The sequence below is a fragment of the Pavona decussata genome, unplaced genomic scaffold, assembly GCF_977016875.1.
Source record: "Pavona decussata unplaced genomic scaffold, jaPavDecu1.1 SCAFFOLD_48, whole genome shotgun sequence".
Classification (NCBI taxonomy): Eukaryota; Metazoa; Cnidaria; class Anthozoa; order Scleractinia; family Agariciidae; genus Pavona; species Pavona decussata.
Window position 1 is genome coordinate 1,674,713 of NW_028145470.1, and position 16,296 is coordinate 1,691,008.

Below are 16,296 nucleotides of genomic sequence, written 5' to 3' on the forward strand. Positions count from 1 at the left end.
CAGCTTTCATGCAGCATAATGAAGAGCACTACAGGAAAGCACTGCTCAGTAGCTTTCATTTCAATGGTCACACTTTAGGATTTCATCTGCAGACTCAACAGTTAGAACCACCTTGTACAGCATAACAAACAGCACCACAGAAAAGCACTGCTCAGTAGCTTTCATTTTTATGGTCACTCTTTAGGATTTCATCTGCAGACTCAACAGTTAGAACCACCTTGTACAGCATGATAAACAGCGCCACAGGAAAGTACTGCTCAGTAGCTTTTATTTGAATGGTCACACTTTAGCATTTCATCCACAGACTCTACAGTTAGAATCACCTCGTACAACGCAATAGACAGCACCACAGATTGGTTTCTTTTTATTTGAATGCAAGTGTTTAGGATTTCATCGACAAACTTCATAGGTTAGAGTGTAATAAACCATTTCATCTCAATGATCGCATTTAACATTATGTCAATCATGCTCGAAATTAGGAACAGACACAGTGCAAGGAACATTTGTACCAAGTGAATCAGCCATTGTGTTCACATAGGATCACTGCAATGATCTGATCTGTTACATGAAAGTAAACGTCAAATATTAGAACCATTTTTTACACGATTTACTGCATTGCAAATAGTATGAATACCTTAGTAAGGTTAAATGAATGTAAAATGACTGTCTTTTGTGTTGGTAGTGTTGTTAATGGGATTTACTGAGTCCGAGGCTCGGCTTGGTTTAAGAGCTTGTCAAGGAGACTCAACTTCAGCTGTGGAATATATAACACAGAGAAGACAGGTGATGTTCAGTGCTGTATAATGTGCTCTAAAAATGATATCAATCAAACTGATGGAGACATAATTCGTTGAGTTACAAGAGAAAGGAACTACTTACAGTCATTCTATTACTGGCCACATCAAGTTAAGAAAATCTCCTGGCCTGAGTTGTTCAAAGAGTGGATAACTTTTCCCAGCAGGTAAATCACTATCCAGCAAATAAAATGTACTCCAACTAATATATTTTATCCTCTGGATAGCGATTTATCTGCTGGATAGAGTTATCCACTCTTTGAACAACCAGGGCCTGGTGTAGACTAGTTAGTGAAGCTTAACTAAATGTTAGAAGGTAATTAAAACCTCAAATCACTATTTTAAGCTTAAAGGTGGGTAGGGATCTGAATTACTTCTTGCTGGTTTATGCTATATGTAGAATCCTCAGATGATGAAGGGGAAAGGCTTGTTTATACTTTCACTAACCGTCCCTCCTTTCAACAGAAAGGAATTGCTTACAGACATTCTATTGCTGGCTTTAAGATCCACTTTAGATAAATTTACCGATGTAGACCAGTGGTATAATATGTTATTATCTCAGTATACACTTTGTAACATTTTAAGCATTAGTAAGGTAGTTGTATAATATGATTTTTATCTACCTCGCTTAACGATATGTAATTACCGACTAATTAGATCCATACTGTAATATCTTAGGCCAGCTACTAACGGCCTAATTAACCACTCTTTTTACACATTTTATGAAATTTTAGTGGTTGATATGTTTACATACAGACATGGTTAGTGGCTTAAAATCTCACAGTATATAGACGAAGTTCCAGCTGACATATTTAACCTCTAATCGCTTGTTTTATGCTTAAATGCGGGTAGCGATCTCAATTATTTGTAGCTGATTTATACTACGTGTAAAATCCACAGATGATGACAACTCTTGTCAGGGGAAAGACGTGTTTATACGTTCACTAACTGTTCCTTTCAATAACAGGAGAAAAAAGTGAGAAGGGAGAATGAAAAGAAAGAAAGGGAACGAAAAAGACTTGAAAGAAAATTAGGAAAGACTGCGGCAGGAGAGTGGTAAGAAATTTGCTGGGCTTTCTGCAAAATGCAACAGAGTTGATAAGGTAATTTGGCTACCGTAAAGAGATGCGAGTACTGATTTATTGAGCGTTAGCTCTTCATCAGAGGAGCAGGGATGGCACAGTGGTGAGAGCACTCGCCTCCCACCAATGTGGGTTGAGTTTGTTGTTGGTTCTCGTCCTTGCTCCGAGGGTTTTTCTCCGGGTTCTCCGGTTTTCCTCCCCCCACAAAAACCAGCATTTCCAAAATTCCAATTCGATCTGGAATCCGAGGGCCACAGGTTTGTCAGTCGTCAGACTGTTAAGTGTCACCCTCGTTAAACAAAGTTGATTTATTTTATTTAATTACCGAGAACTGGGTTGAAAAAACGAGGCGCAGCTGAGTTTTTTTTTAACCAACTTTGAGGTTTTTCACTCTAACGTAGGGCTAGCGATCAAAATGTCAACACTTGAATCTCTTTTCAGTGGCCAATTCACCTTATCAAGTCAGGTCATAAAACCTAACATTCGTTTTCACTTCCCACAGACGCATCACCGCAGTGTCCTTAGAAACCAACCGCCTTATCTTTCTTAACAACTGCTTGTCAGCTTTCTTACAAATGCAAAGCTCACTTTCTGTTCTTTTACTATTCTTGTATCAAGGGTGAATGTGGACACATACAAAGCTCTGGTTGAGATGGGGTTTTCCAAGAAAAGAGCAGCTTCAGCCTTGAGACAGGCAAACAATGATGTGAACAACGCACTACAGGTGAGAGATGTCAAACAAAAATATCAAGTAGTTTTAATTTCTTGAAATCAGGTGTTTTGTACTAATTTAATAATTTGTTACTTATAGGCTCTTCAAGATCATCCAGAAATGCTGGATCTTGCTGGCGATAGGTAAGATAGCAATCAAAAGAACTGTGAACTTCAGCGGTTTATGAAAACGTTTACACTCGAGTGTCTTATATAAGCTAACGAGAGGTTGTAAATAAAGTGTTTGACTGAGAACTGACTCAAACAGGATTTCATGAAGGTTGTCGCTAAAGGGAGATGGTCGCTTACAAGATATTCTAAATACAGTGTTTGACAGAGAACCGATTCAAACAGGATTTCAGAAAGGTGGTCGCTTAACCCTTTCACCCCTAATACCAAAGAAAACATTCTCCTATCTCGTCCCCATATTTTTCTTATAAAAGTACTGGGGAGAAGTTATTAAAATGTCAAGAAAATTCACCTTGGGTGATCATATCCTTAATTCTCATTACCTCAGGGGTTGAATAAGTATTGTTAGCATACCTCAGTGACCGACTATCGCGTAACGCGCAATCTGATTGGCTACACAGGTGCCGTCTATCGATCGATAGACGGCAGTTTGTCAGAGCGCGCGCGATTTAGCATGCATCATTGCATAAATATATCAAACTTTATGAAATAAAAAGATTTTTTTGCTTCATAGATCGATCACTGAGGTATGCTAAAACAATTAGACGGCTCGCTCTCGGTTTCTATCGCCTTTGATAGTTGGCTCGGGGCTTCGCCCCTCGCCAACTATCAGCCGATAGAAACCTCGAGCTCGCCGTCTAATTGTTAAATATTACAAGGAGATATTCAATGCTGATCATTGTTTAGTTAGGGCTTAAAGGGTTAAGGGAGATGGTCGCTTACCAGTGTTTCTAAATACAGTGCTTTTTTTTTCAGCTCGGCCAAGCCGGCTTTCAGTGATGACTGTATCTCTGATGAAGATGTTGCTCAAGTAGGTTAACAACTATTTTTAAACAATCAAACCTTTTTCAAGATAGACAAGATTTCTCAGTAAGTAATCCTCAATCACTTTTTTGTGCTTTGCAAAGGTAGATTGAAGACAAAACAATGCCTGACCGGCATGTATGTCTAAAAAAATGTCACGGTTTGTATTGGTTGGACAAACCTAATAGCAATGAATTGTTATTTCTCTAGGCAATGTCAATGGGTTTTTCAGCTGACACTTTTAAAGAGGCTCTAAAGCGTTGTCATGGCGATGTTGAGAAAGCTATCAATATGCTGGTGTCAAATGAAGGTGTGCTTTCTCCAGTTTTACAGTCAAGTAAAGGTAAGAAGAGTGACTAAATAGCCGCAATCAACTGCAAGTTTACAGATAAGTGTCACCCATAAGAGGTCACCAGTGGCACGAACACGTGGTGCAACGTTAACCGAAACTTTTATTAAAAACTTTTCTACGACTGTTGACTCGATAGTAATTAACACACAAACATTGTTTGTGCACATGAGCTTTGAAGTTGAGGGATGGGCTATACTCAAGAACTATATGTTATGCGCAATGTTAGAGCCTCAAGTTACACTCAGTCAGGATTTTTAGAATTTGTGTTTCACTTCGACAATAGCTTAGACATTTTAATTTTAAACTATATGTTACGCGCAATGTTCGATCCTCTCGCAGTAGCATTTAGTCTGGATTGTTAAGATTTTTTTATTTCACTTCAACAATAGCTAAGTCTTTTTAACTTTGCCAGTACTTAGACATTGTTAAGAAACTTCATCAAATTGCACAGATCATATGCAGTGCGAAAATACATATGAATACAAACTGTATTTAGAGTGTGCTTGTTAATCGTGTTATTCCATCCTCACCTCTCCCTCCCACTATCCACCCTCCCTTCCCCCGTTATCATTCTTTAATATTGTGGCAGAAACATACCATCCAGATGGTGTCCGATTGTCAGTCCAGCCCCCGGTTGTTCAGAGAGGGATAACTTTATCCAGTGGATAAATCGCTATCCGGTGGATAAAATGTATTACAGTCAACTCTCTCGTAAGCGACCACCCTTGGGGCACGACAAAGTGGTCGCTTACAGGAGGTGGTCGCTTACGGGAAAGATCAACGAAATAAGCCTAATACTGAATTGTTTAATTAATTACATAAAACATATTACCTTAGTAGCTAAAATAAGGCGAATAGAAACTAATTTATTTGATTTTTTCACATCTATTCATTCTTGTGATGAAACTTAACATTTTGGAACAGATCACTGTAACAATTCCCGTTTACCTGCAGATGTAATTATAGCCATCTTTTCTGTCTGTAAACTGTTATTATCTGACAGCAGTCCGGGGTAGCGTCATTAAAAATTGAACTTTTTTCACTTCTGAATAATGATTTTCTAACGATCATACGTGATTGTGTTGGGTGGTCGCTTACCGGAAACAGAAAACAAAAGAATATGTGTAATTTCTGGTCTAAAAAGTGGTCGTGGTCCTTTAATAAATTTGAGTGGTGGTCGCTTACGAGAGAGTTCTTGAAACAGTATTTAACTGAGAAACAAAACGGTTGTTTACGAAGTGGTCGCTTACGGGAGGTGGTCGCTATGAGAGAGTTGACTGTAGTTGGGGTACATTTTATCCGCTGGATAATAACTTATTTACTGGATAAAATTATCCGCTCTTTGAACAACCGGGGCCAGAAGGAAATGCATAGCCAAATTTGAAAGATTGTGATCATTACTTATTGATATTGTTTTCGCTTATTTTTGTGTTTCAGGTGAATCCACTGATAGCGCTGACGAAGGAGAAGAAGAAGAAGAGGACGACGACGAGGAAGACCCGGATTTAAAAGAAGCTGTGAATGAACTCGTACCAGATCTCGCCACCGAGGACGATGAAGCTCATTTAAATCTGTCTCTGGATGAGGAGTCTTCTATTATCGCTGAATACCGAGCACTTATTTTATCGGCTGGGTACGACACCAGCTCTTCTGCTTCAAGATCGTAAAAACAGTACAAAAAGATATATATGTTCTCATTAAACCTCGACGGCGAAGGATGATGTCAAGTATCGATGTAACAATGAATACTTGGTATCGTATCCGGTTGGATGACAGTATCGGTCGGTCCTTACTAGCCGTCACCGCTGGGACATAAACCAATCAGAACTGAAGTAATCGTCTCGCCACTCCAAGCACGCGCGGGTGACAGAATGAGCCAATCAAAGCTCAAAGCAAAAAGTGTAACCGGCACTGAACGCGGGAAAATTGCAATAGGAGCGGGGGTGAAGCGCGGGAAAGCGTGCAACGGGAAACAACAACCAATGCAAAGCGCGGGAAATACAACCAGCGCCAACTGCCAAGGTGGAGAAAAGAGAGCCGGTGTAGAGCGCGGGAAAACTCATATAAGCCAGTCACGATAGAGTTTTAGTTTTGCCCCTGATTGGTCGAGCTCGAGGGAGCAGGGGTAGTGAAGCGCGAAAGCGTGCAACAGGTACTAAATACAGCCTAGTCCCTTCAGGAGCTTAAGAGCACCCTGCTATCAATAGGAGCCCTGAACCATTACCATTATTAATAAATCATTACCATAAATTAATAAATCTGTTCCAGGAATTTGGATTCAGAGTCAACGTTAGTTTTTTTTAATGTCAAACCCTATGTGGATAAAAAGAATTCTGAGACAACATTTTCCACTTAAGGATTATTTAGTACTTTTAAAATCCATTCTTACAATATTTTCTTGTGTAACAATATAATTTCATAAGATTCTATTGTATATATTGGGTGTATGGAAATAAAATATATTTGAAAATAAACATTTTGAATTATTTTTAAAGTACGTCTCAGGAGATTGCCCAGGTTCATTGCTACAAAGTACGTTTTCATTGAATGGCACCGCGCTGCGAGTAATGACATTCATCAACCGATGTGAGCTTCGAGTACTTTTGACAACTCTTACAGATGCTATGTCTAAGGTCGTTCACATTTATCCTCTTAAACTGAATCAGAGAATGTGTCTTTTTTCCTCCAGTTTGGCTTTCTGTTCACACTAAAACGATGTTTTCGACCACCGAAGACCGATCTTTTTGAAAATGCTCTCTAGTGTGGAAAAGGCTCCGTTCACACTAATCCACATAAGAAGATGTTTTCGAAGTTATCCGGATAAGTGTGGACAGGGCAGTCAGTCAAGTAATAGATCAAACACGAGGAAGAGTGTTTCGTCCGATTTCCAAACCTCCTTCACGGTAGTGATTTCCTTTGTTTTCCCTTCATGAATTGTTAATGAGTTTGAGAAGGTTAGTTCCCTACCAGAGCTAAACACTCTGCTTGTTAAGATTCACGAATAAACGCATTAACTGGGTGTGAAGCTTTATAGAAGCCACAGCACAGTGTAGCTATCAAAACCACCTGCACTTTGATTTAAGATATTGCACGATTCTTTGGCGTGAGCGTCGCGCACAGTTTTGTCGTTTGCTCGAGTTAACTCATGCAAAGAGAAACCGATTTACAATCCACCTTGGTTTGTTTCAAGCACGGTGGAGCATGTATGTTTCAATAAATTTCCCCGCTTTACAGGTTTGTTAGTAAAGTTCATCCTCCTCCACAAACACGTCCAAAGCGTCCAAAATGTCAGGTCTCACCATTTGCCAGTTGATCATAGAGAACCCGGGCAGAAGAACAACAAACACCGTGATATTATCCATAGATTCGGCATAAAGCGCACACTTCACAAGCCTCTCTGCTAGAGACTTGGCCAGCAAGCGCGCTTTTTCCTGCCTGCTAAGTTCTCTTCCCCCCGAATCCTTTAGGAGCTGAAGCGTTTTATCATTCGGGAGAGAAAAACGGTGATGACGTAGATATTCCATCGTGACGTCATCTATGACGTCATCACCCGAGGGAGCGATGTCGTTTGATTCATCGATATTTTCTGTTTCGCTGACGTTGTCATCGGCAATGTTGATATGTTGGTGATACAGTGAAAGTTTGTCCAAGTTCACTTCGCTCTTGCTACGCGTCATTGCCCTTTCATTGGTTGTAAAATAACCCGTCTTCACGCCATCATCACAGGGATTGTCAGCTGGATCAACGACCTTCAAAAAGAGCTGTGCGCTGTTTGTTGTGCTCATGAAGTCTTCATTACTCGTTTTAGATGTTGTTTTGGACTGCTTCTTTCCGCCAATGATCTGTTGCTTCTCCTCCATTCTGATCTGTCCAAGAAAGCCATTTACCAGATGAACTGTTTCCTCGTACGAAAAAATCTTCCAAAATCCGCCGGAAGCCACAATGAGAAGTTGATCAGTGGGTTCAAGAGGCACGCTTTTGACATCAGGTTCATTAATAACGCACTTCTTTAAGGCCATATCACCAATGCTCCCAATGCCCCTTGTCACACCAAGGGCACCGTTTATGAGGGCGCACTTTTCGGTTTTCACAATGACCCCACTTGATTTCTTCACACGGTCACGTTCTTTTTTATTATACAAATCGTGTTTGTGCGTGAGTAGTTTAACGATGTCATTATCACGCAACAAAATGGCTCCAACATTCCCTTCGTTTCCTATGAAACACGTGTCATGCGTCAAAACGCACGTGACCGCTGAGCAGCCGCTCCATCTGCTTGGCGACCGCTCCGTTTCAGACATCAACAAGAGCTTTTCAGTTTTAGAAAAAGAACTTCGAAATGCTGCGGTAACTTGCTTTTTTGTTGGCCTAGCATCTTGGTGCGTCATAATCGCGTCGAGTTCCTCTTTTAAGAACAAATGAAGATGGTCACTGCATTTTAGCGCCGTATTCTTTCCACAGTAACCGTCATAAATCGCGAAGAAAGCGCTGTCTAAATTCTCTAGGAAGTTGTCCTTGTACACATGTACATCCTCCATGTTTTTCCATCTCTTGTTTGCTTCTTCACAAACCCCGGCCGCTGTTGTGCATGACAGGTCAAAACCTTCCCCAGTTAATTTTATTTCTGCAAATAAGAAAAGAAAAAGCTAAAAAGCTATGACGAGAGTAGACTGTAAAACAGGTTCTTTGCGCGGAAGGCGGCAAGCCCAAAGGTGAACTGGAACGAGCGTGAAAATTGGAATGGGAATCCGAGGGGGGGGGGGGGAGGGGGGGAGCACTTCCATTTTCATCTAGCTTGGCGAGAGGGAGTGTCTTCTGTAAATGACGAGAAATCAGTTTTCTCTAAAAAAGAGAGAGTTATTATGCTAACCCGGATATATAAATCTGGGAAAAGTCAGATTTGTTTCTGTTTCTATCTTTTATTTAGCAAAGATTAGATGGTGAATACAAGCTATCGCTCTCTCTGATTGGGTGTCTGCAGGTTTCCTAGTAAGAGTCTATCAGGCCTGTACCGTCCAAGCAGATTTCGCTCAAATGATGAAGTTGTTGAGTATTTTCTTGGACAGAGAGAAATTATCCTCTTGAGAGAAAGTTCGCGCGAAATGTAAACACGCGAAATTTAATACCATATCCAATGAGAATGATGAATTGTTATGAATTAAACTGTAAATATCTTGAAAAAATCTTTCCGGTCTTGTTTTCGACTAGCATTCTTCCACCTATTCACTGTTTTCTTCAGGTTATGATTCGGCCAAAGCCTCTCTGGTACAGTCATCAAAGTTCCTATTTGTAGGCTCCTTGTAGTCAGAATGAGATTGAACCAGATCAGGTATATTTGGTCGTATATTCGGCTCCCGAGTTTTCCCCAAATTAAAAAAATTTGTAAGAATAAGGTAACAGGCAGGTGTTAAGAACCAATCGGAGCGCATACTCAGTGGTCGTAGGCCTTCTATGTCACTTTTTTAAGGCGGAATTTTGGCGTTACCTCGATGTAAAAACCTGTAAACCTCACAGTTGGCGTAAAACAAAGGAAACAAAAACGTCAAAACAATACAGGGAAGTTAAACAATAACCTACAACACAAAGAAAAACCTGTCCCGTTCTTCACCGAGGCAAACCCGGAATTTTCGCCGTAGAAAGAACTTGCTGTCGGGTGAAGGACACGAAAGATAGCGGAAGCGGTTCTCTTTCCGTCTGTTGCGCTTTTACAAACTTTATACGTGTTTGTGTTTGTATGTGCGATCGAAGCAAAGCTCAAGTATTTAATTTGATCCAAGTTAATTCCAATTGAGGTGAAAAGGGCGCATTATTGGAGCTTGTTTTGTTTTCGGGGTTACGCAAATAGAAATCACGCAACCGAGAAATGTACTGAGTCGTGTAAGGCAAAAAAGGTGTTTAACTATTGCAAATGTTGCTACTGAATAGTTACGCAAGTGTACAATGTTCTTAGTACCTGATTAAAAAATCAGTACATTTTAATTAATCGTGTTTATATGTGTTTTTTGTCTGTATTGTTCTTTGTCAGAGTGAAGTCGATTTATGGCGACAATCGTCTTGAAGCTTTCAGGATCACTGATTTAAGCCTGGAAGCAAAACAGTTTTAAAAGCTTTTTCTCGATCCACTCAAAATTAAAATAAAGTAGATAGAAATACCAGACAAACCTTCAATATTTTGATCGCCAAGAGTTCGCACTTCCATATTCCCTTGTAGTTCGCTTCTCAAAACCTCAAACGCGGTGTTTAATTTATGCAAATGCTTGTCTCCAAAGGGATCTTGATTATTCCGTGAACTGGCATCTTGTTGCTGTTTGATCAAAATTTTCCTTCTCCGTACTAAAGCATTAAGGTTTTTAGGCCTTTGATCCTGGGAATACTTGAGAACATGTAATGCGGAGTGTAAATTCCGATGACCTGGCAGTCGACAGATGTTAATCACATCTCCGCACTTTGAACAAGGGATTAAAATATTCGGCAGTAAAATTGGTTCTTCTGATACCTCGCTGGACGATTCCGTCAAGAAATCCAAAGTTTCTACATCGCTGTGTTCCCGTTCATCCTTGTCCTCTCCCCTCATCAGCTTCATCGCTTCTCTTTGCTCGCCCTCAAAGTCCTCCCCAATCTCCTCCATTTCTTCATCATCACTGTTTACTCGTTTGCTTGAGATAAGGTTCACTGTTACCGCTGCGTGCTGCATATCTGTTTCACCTCCCGGCTCTAATCCTTTCTTATTCTTCGGCTCTGTGTTGTTCACGCCCCTACTCACAGACAACCTTTTTGTCTTCGAAGCCCTTCTTTGTGACTGCTGCATTCTAGAGCGCCTCCGAACAGCCGACGTGGTGTTCAACGTCTTCAACCTCGTTTCTCGTGGCGCCTCACTCAGACTAAACCAACGCAACACAAAACGGTTTGTCTGCACCATCGCGTATTTTGATCGATGGCAATTTATAGAGCCAGCCATTTGTTTCGAGGGTAATTGGGTCCAATATTCAACCCAAATATTAGAACAAAGGTGGCACCCCTTTTGTTCGCTATTTGTCTCGCTAATTTGACTCTCAATGATCCTTGCTTCTGACCACGGTGTAGTCATGGTAACGAATTCCCACTGCGGTGTAGGTTACTAATTCTTATTACTCAAACCGGATTATCATATTCATGTTTGTAATTATTCTTGTTTTCTTTTGTCATTGATATTGCACCTGGCATCAGCTGAGCGTGACTCTTCCTGCACCCTTGTAAGGTTATAGCCGTGGAGCGGCAGATGGATGATTTTTTTTTAACAACAACAACAACAAAAATTTATTTACAAATTCAGATGATATAAGAGGCTTGTCCCGCAAATAGCCACAAAACTAGTCGAGGCCGGACAAGACGAGCACGAGAACATAATGGAAAAAAATTGCAATAAATAACAAACATGCTGGAAAACGGAAAAACTTAACTTTACATAATAACGCAGATTTAGATAAGGCTATGCGACAAAATTAAAGTTAATTATATGTAATTTTTATTATCATTAATATTACAATAGAAAAGAGATGAAGAGGGAAAAGGAGAATCAGATTATACTAGCAAAAGAGAAGGACATGGATGATCAGTTTTTGATGTAAACTTTTTGTTTTTTATAAGCTATAAGAACGTCTAATTTTGGGGCTGAGGCTGCACGTTCTTAGTTTTTTGGTAATTAAATCCTGAAAATTAAAAAGTTCTTAAGATGTTCTTAAGTTACCTTATAGTATTTCAATAAATCTATGCGTACGTGACCAAGAAGGATATCAAAGGGGAATATCTGCCGTGATGTGGTGTACCATTTTGGTCAAAATAATAATGTTCTGAACTGACTCTCAGCCTGGGTAATGTTCTTAAATGATGTTCTTAAATTTTAGATAATCTCAGGCTCAACGTTCTTATAAAAAAAAGAATATATCGCTCACTTCTTCTGCCTAACGGATTTTATTTTTAATTTCCCAAAATCAAGGTTTCGTTACATTTCACCACATACAAGAGAGGATGAGATGCACATATCAGTACAGCAGGAAGTCTCAGAAGCCTCTCTAGCCTTATCTAGGACACCCCATTACTTACTTACATAGAACTTAAGGTTCAGTTATTAAAAGACAGTTTAGACGGTGTTTAACAAAACCACGTTCTAAGCCATTTTCCATTTTGCCAACAGTCATATCTAAACATTTGTCTCCAAAAAATACGGGTTTTGTTTACAGACCATAGCGTCATTATTTTCCAGTTTAACGCTTTTATGAAAGCCCACCAAAACCCCTGAGATTTGTCTACGATTATGCAAAAGGCGACTTTGAGGGTCTCAGTACGGCTTAACCTCCCTTCGATCATAGCCAATGACAACATAAATACTGACTGGCATCAATGGAAGGACACGTTTCTTGCAGCGCTCTCTGACTATACATGACAGACCAAGAGCCTTAAGGGACGGAATCCCATACCTTGGATGTCTGGTGCCATACTTAATTTGATCAAGAAAAAGGAATCTATAAGACAAAAGCTGAAACTCAGATCTCCCTTGAGCCACCTAAGGGAGAAGTGAAACAGTTAAACGCATGCTGTGGAACAGCCGTGATCAGTTTCCTGGTCCCGTCGACTCCGACCTCAACATAAACCCAAAACGTTTTTTGTCGATATCGAAGCTGAATTCCAATCGCATACAATTCCTGATCGAGTCTCGACGCCAATATCAACCAGTGCATCCACTGACCCAGGTAATCATACGCCGTTAAGATCTTCATCTGAAAATCCTCGGGAAATAGCCAATCTGTTTAACTCCTACGGCGGATCAGTTTTCGCCCATGACATCCCCCACCCTCCCTTCATCTGGAAGCGCTGCCAATGCACCAGCCTCTCCTTATATGTAGGAATTAACGCTCACGGTTAGCGAAGTCCAATCCGTGCTCGAAGCCCATGATGTCACGAAAGCCACAGGATTTGATAAAATCCAAGCGAAACTTCTTAAGGAAACAGTCTCTGTAATGCATCATCTCTTCAATGTAAGCTTTTTAAAAAGTCATTAAGCACTGGTTCTTTCCCGCAGAACTGGAAGGAAGCTAACGTTATTCCTGTTTTTAAAAAAAGGGTGAGGCCGAGTGCACAGAGAATTACAGACCCATCTCCTCACCGTCACTGGTATCCAAAGTCTTGGAGCGATGTGTATCTAACACTTCAAAAATAGACTGTACGAGGTGGTAAGAGATTGTCAACATGGATTCCTGATTAGAGGGAAATCATGCACCTCCAACCTTTTGGAAGTTTTGGACCACGTGGGCCCCCTACTAGACGACGGACAACAGGTGGACATGATCTATATGGATATGTCTAAGGCCTTCGATAAGGTCAACCATGGCTGCCTGCTGCAAAAGTTTCACGAGTTCGGATTTGGAGGCAGCCTCTTGCAGTGGTTTATCTCTTACCTGATGGGTCGCTACCAACGTGTAACAGTGCTGGGTGAAACTACTGATACTTTGCCTGTCAGCTCCGGAATACCTCATCAAGGCTCCATTTTAGGCCCGATTTTATTTCTCATCTGTGTAAAATACTTGCCCGATTCGGTCCTGACGAGCCATGTTGCCATGTTTGCCGATGACACAAAAATATATAAAAACCTGAAATTAAGTCTCATGAAGATGCTGCGTACTTAACAGCTGACTTGCTTGCTGGCTAGTTTACAGACATCCCACACACTTACAGCTAGCTGGGATTTTCATTTCTTAAAAGTCTTGCTCGCTAGCAGTGAACAGTGGGCATTTTTTTTCCCAGAAACGTTAAATAGTAACCAAGATTGACGTAGGGACACTCAGCTAGTGTTTAGTGCAACATACGATTAATTTTCTCTAAAAGGGTCGTTGGGTACTCCTGAAATATGTATTTATACTAAATTTGTTTGAGATCACTGGTAAACTATCAGTATACAACATGATCCACCCCCCTTGTTATTGATTTATTTCAGGAAAACTAAGGAAAATCGTCGTTGCTTGCGAGTACTGTAATCGCACAAACGATAAACATTGGGACAGGAGCTATAATGGCTCTTGCAGTGAGAAATGAATAAAAAGCTAAACGAAACAGCGTATTTTCGTACAGATGTTTCCCAATTGTACCAGCAGCTGAAGCAACACAAATGTGTCTGAGGACAATGAAGTTTTCGTTTGGAAGAGTAATAATGCAAATTCTATATATTTCATTTTCATAGCAATTGGTGGTTGGCTAATTCTAAGATAGTTTGAAAAATGATAGTTTTTTTTCCCCGAGTATGTCCGTGTCATTTACTGATCAATACATTATTCTCATGATAGTTTTGGTTAGGAGTTTCCGGCGGCAGAGCAACCCCTCAAAATCCCAACTAGTCCAACTAGCTAAAGGCCTTGTGACAGGGTACCCCTCTTTCACAAGTCCAACCCCTCCCCTTCTAAAACCCTCGCACCTTCTCGTCACTAATATACTCGAGTACCCCCCCCCCCACCCCCCGAGGGGACTGACCCTTACCCTAACTCTTAAAAGGCTTGTAATAATACATCATCAAATATAACGCAAACTTTTTCCGAGATGTAATATGTGAAAAAAATTAAAGTCACCCTATTTTACTCCATTACATGTTATAAGGAAAAACGTCTCAAAAAAAGAAAGAGAAAGGAAATGGTTGTTACTTGTTTTCCAGGGCCCAGTTGTTCAAAGTCCGATCAAGCTAATCCTGGGTTAGCAAATAATCTAAAAAAAGAGCAAGGCTGATTTCACGGTCAGGGAAGTATATTTTCCAATATTTCGAAAGGCACGGCCTTTCTTCTTCAGGGTATGTTTGAGACTGACCCTGTGGCAAGATACGTTACAATTTAAACAGTTACAATAGATACCTGAAAAAAGGCTAAAGTTACATAAACAAAAACGTTACAATTTGAAAATAGAACTGGTAAATAGGTATAAGCTAACGTTACAACGCGGTAGACGAAAACAAAATACGTAACAATGAGTTAATTACATAACTTAGGAAGATGAAAGACGGGAAAATGTTCATGTCTCATCTCTCCTATTAAGACCTAAGGGTTCAATAATTTGACCTCTGTCGATGAGGTATGCCTCTCTAGCTTTGCGTACACTGTCACGATTAGATTTGATGAGTTCGAGAGGAATTAGTAGCATGTCAGAAGCGTTATGGTCGTTAGAAAGAAAATGTTCTGAAACTGTGGTGGGTTTGGAACTGTTTGTTTGTTTGTCGACTGGTCTACGGTGTTCGTTAAAACGGTCTTTAAGTCGTCGTTTCGTTTCTCCTATGTATTCAGTTTGTGGCAGCGGTTGCAGTGTACCATGTAAATAACGTTTTTAGAGTTACAGTCTATATGATGAGTAACTGAATATGTCTAGTTTCGCCGGTAGAATGAAATGTGTAGCTGGTACGTCCGTCTGTTATGTAGTTGCAAGTTAAACAGTTGTCCCCACATCGAAAAGATCCATGGGGTAGGTTCTTTTGTGTGGGATTACGTAGTTTGGCGCTAACAAGTAAATCACTCAGGTTGTTGGTCCGTCGGAAGGCAACAAGAGGTGTGGCTTTGAAAACGTTTGCGCAGCGGGGAGATGAAGATAGGATGTTGAAGTGTTTGTGAATAATGGATGATACAGAACGAAGGGCTGGATTGTATGTGACGACAAGGGGTACTCGTATAGGTTGGTTGGTGTCGGACGTGTCTTTCGTAGCTATAGCGTCGGAACGTGGGATGCCGTTAACACGTCCTATTTCTTGGTTGAGGAATGAAGGATTGTATCCCCGTTTGTTGAGATAGGTTCTGAGTTCGTTTGTTCGGAGTTTAAAAGTTTCGTCAGAAGAACAAATACGTCGAAGTCTGAGAGGTAAGCTGAATGGAATGGTTCTCTTAGTGTGTCTAGGATGACATGAAGATTGTGACAAGTATTGATGTTTGTCAGTAGGTTTAGTGTAAAGGATGAATGAGAGATGAATGTTATTGAGATAAGTAGTGAAGGTTTGGAGGTCGTCGAGAGAGTGTGTCCATATCATGAAGATGTCGTCTATGAAGCGCCACCATATGTATGGTTGAAATGGAGCACGTAGTAATGCGTCCGTCTCAAATTTGGCGAGAAACAAATTGGCGTCAGAAGGAGCCATTCGGGTTCCCATAGCAGTTCCGTGAGTCTGTAGATAGTGTTTGTCGTTGAACGTAAAATTGTTCATGGTAAGGATCATGCGTATGAGGTCACATAAAGTTTCGGAACTTATGGTAGAAGGGGGTGCGGTTACGTGTTAACGTGCGGCTTTGATTCGAGTTTAATTACTAATCAATAAAGAATCTTTAAAAATATTTTTATTCAAATTAGGTAATAAAGACATTTTTAA

At 40.4% G+C, this 16,296-nt stretch overlaps 2 protein-coding genes and 1 pseudogene across 5 annotated transcripts in view; 2 read left to right on the top strand and 1 right to left on the bottom strand.

Moving 5' to 3' along the window:
* LOC146481696 (NEDD8 ultimate buster 1-like) overlaps nucleotides 1-6,775 on the top strand; it is a 15,350-nt gene extending 8,575 nt beyond the window's left edge. Inside the window, exons 10-16 of one of the 3 annotated variants that reach the window (XM_085107879.1) lie at nucleotides 683-783; nucleotides 1,762-1,850; nucleotides 2,495-2,600; nucleotides 2,688-2,731; nucleotides 3,533-3,587; nucleotides 3,791-3,923; nucleotides 5,370-6,775. In XM_085107879.1, coding sequence (XP_084964005.1) covers nucleotides 683-783; nucleotides 1,762-1,850; nucleotides 2,495-2,600; nucleotides 2,688-2,731; nucleotides 3,533-3,587; nucleotides 3,791-3,923; nucleotides 5,370-5,599 — 758 coding nt within the window. In that variant the 3' untranslated portion in view covers nucleotides 5,600-6,775. The remainder of the gene's footprint in view (nucleotides 1-682; nucleotides 784-1,761; nucleotides 1,851-2,494; nucleotides 2,601-2,687; nucleotides 2,732-3,532; nucleotides 3,588-3,790; nucleotides 3,924-5,369) is intronic. The other 2 variants (XM_085107878.1, XM_085107880.1) reach the window with 2 other exon arrangements.
* The window catches only part of LOC146481697 (uncharacterized), a 25,855-nt pseudogene continuing 10,070 nt past the window's right edge, over nucleotides 512-16,296 (top strand). The window contains exon 1 of the transcript XR_014864332.1: nucleotides 512-526. The product of XR_014864332.1 is annotated as an uncharacterized LOC146481697 (transcript). The remainder of the gene's footprint in view (nucleotides 527-16,296) is intronic.
* On the bottom strand, nucleotides 6,969-11,501 carry LOC146481698 (uncharacterized). Its single transcript, XM_085107869.1, has 2 exons — nucleotides 10,095-11,501; nucleotides 6,969-8,556 (listed from the first exon to the last, which is right to left on the bottom strand). Exons 1-2 carry the CDS (start codon nucleotides 11,017-11,019, stop codon nucleotides 7,172-7,174), a joined length of 2,310 nt encoding a protein of 769 aa, XP_084963995.1. The 5' UTR covers nucleotides 11,020-11,501; the 3' UTR covers nucleotides 6,969-7,171.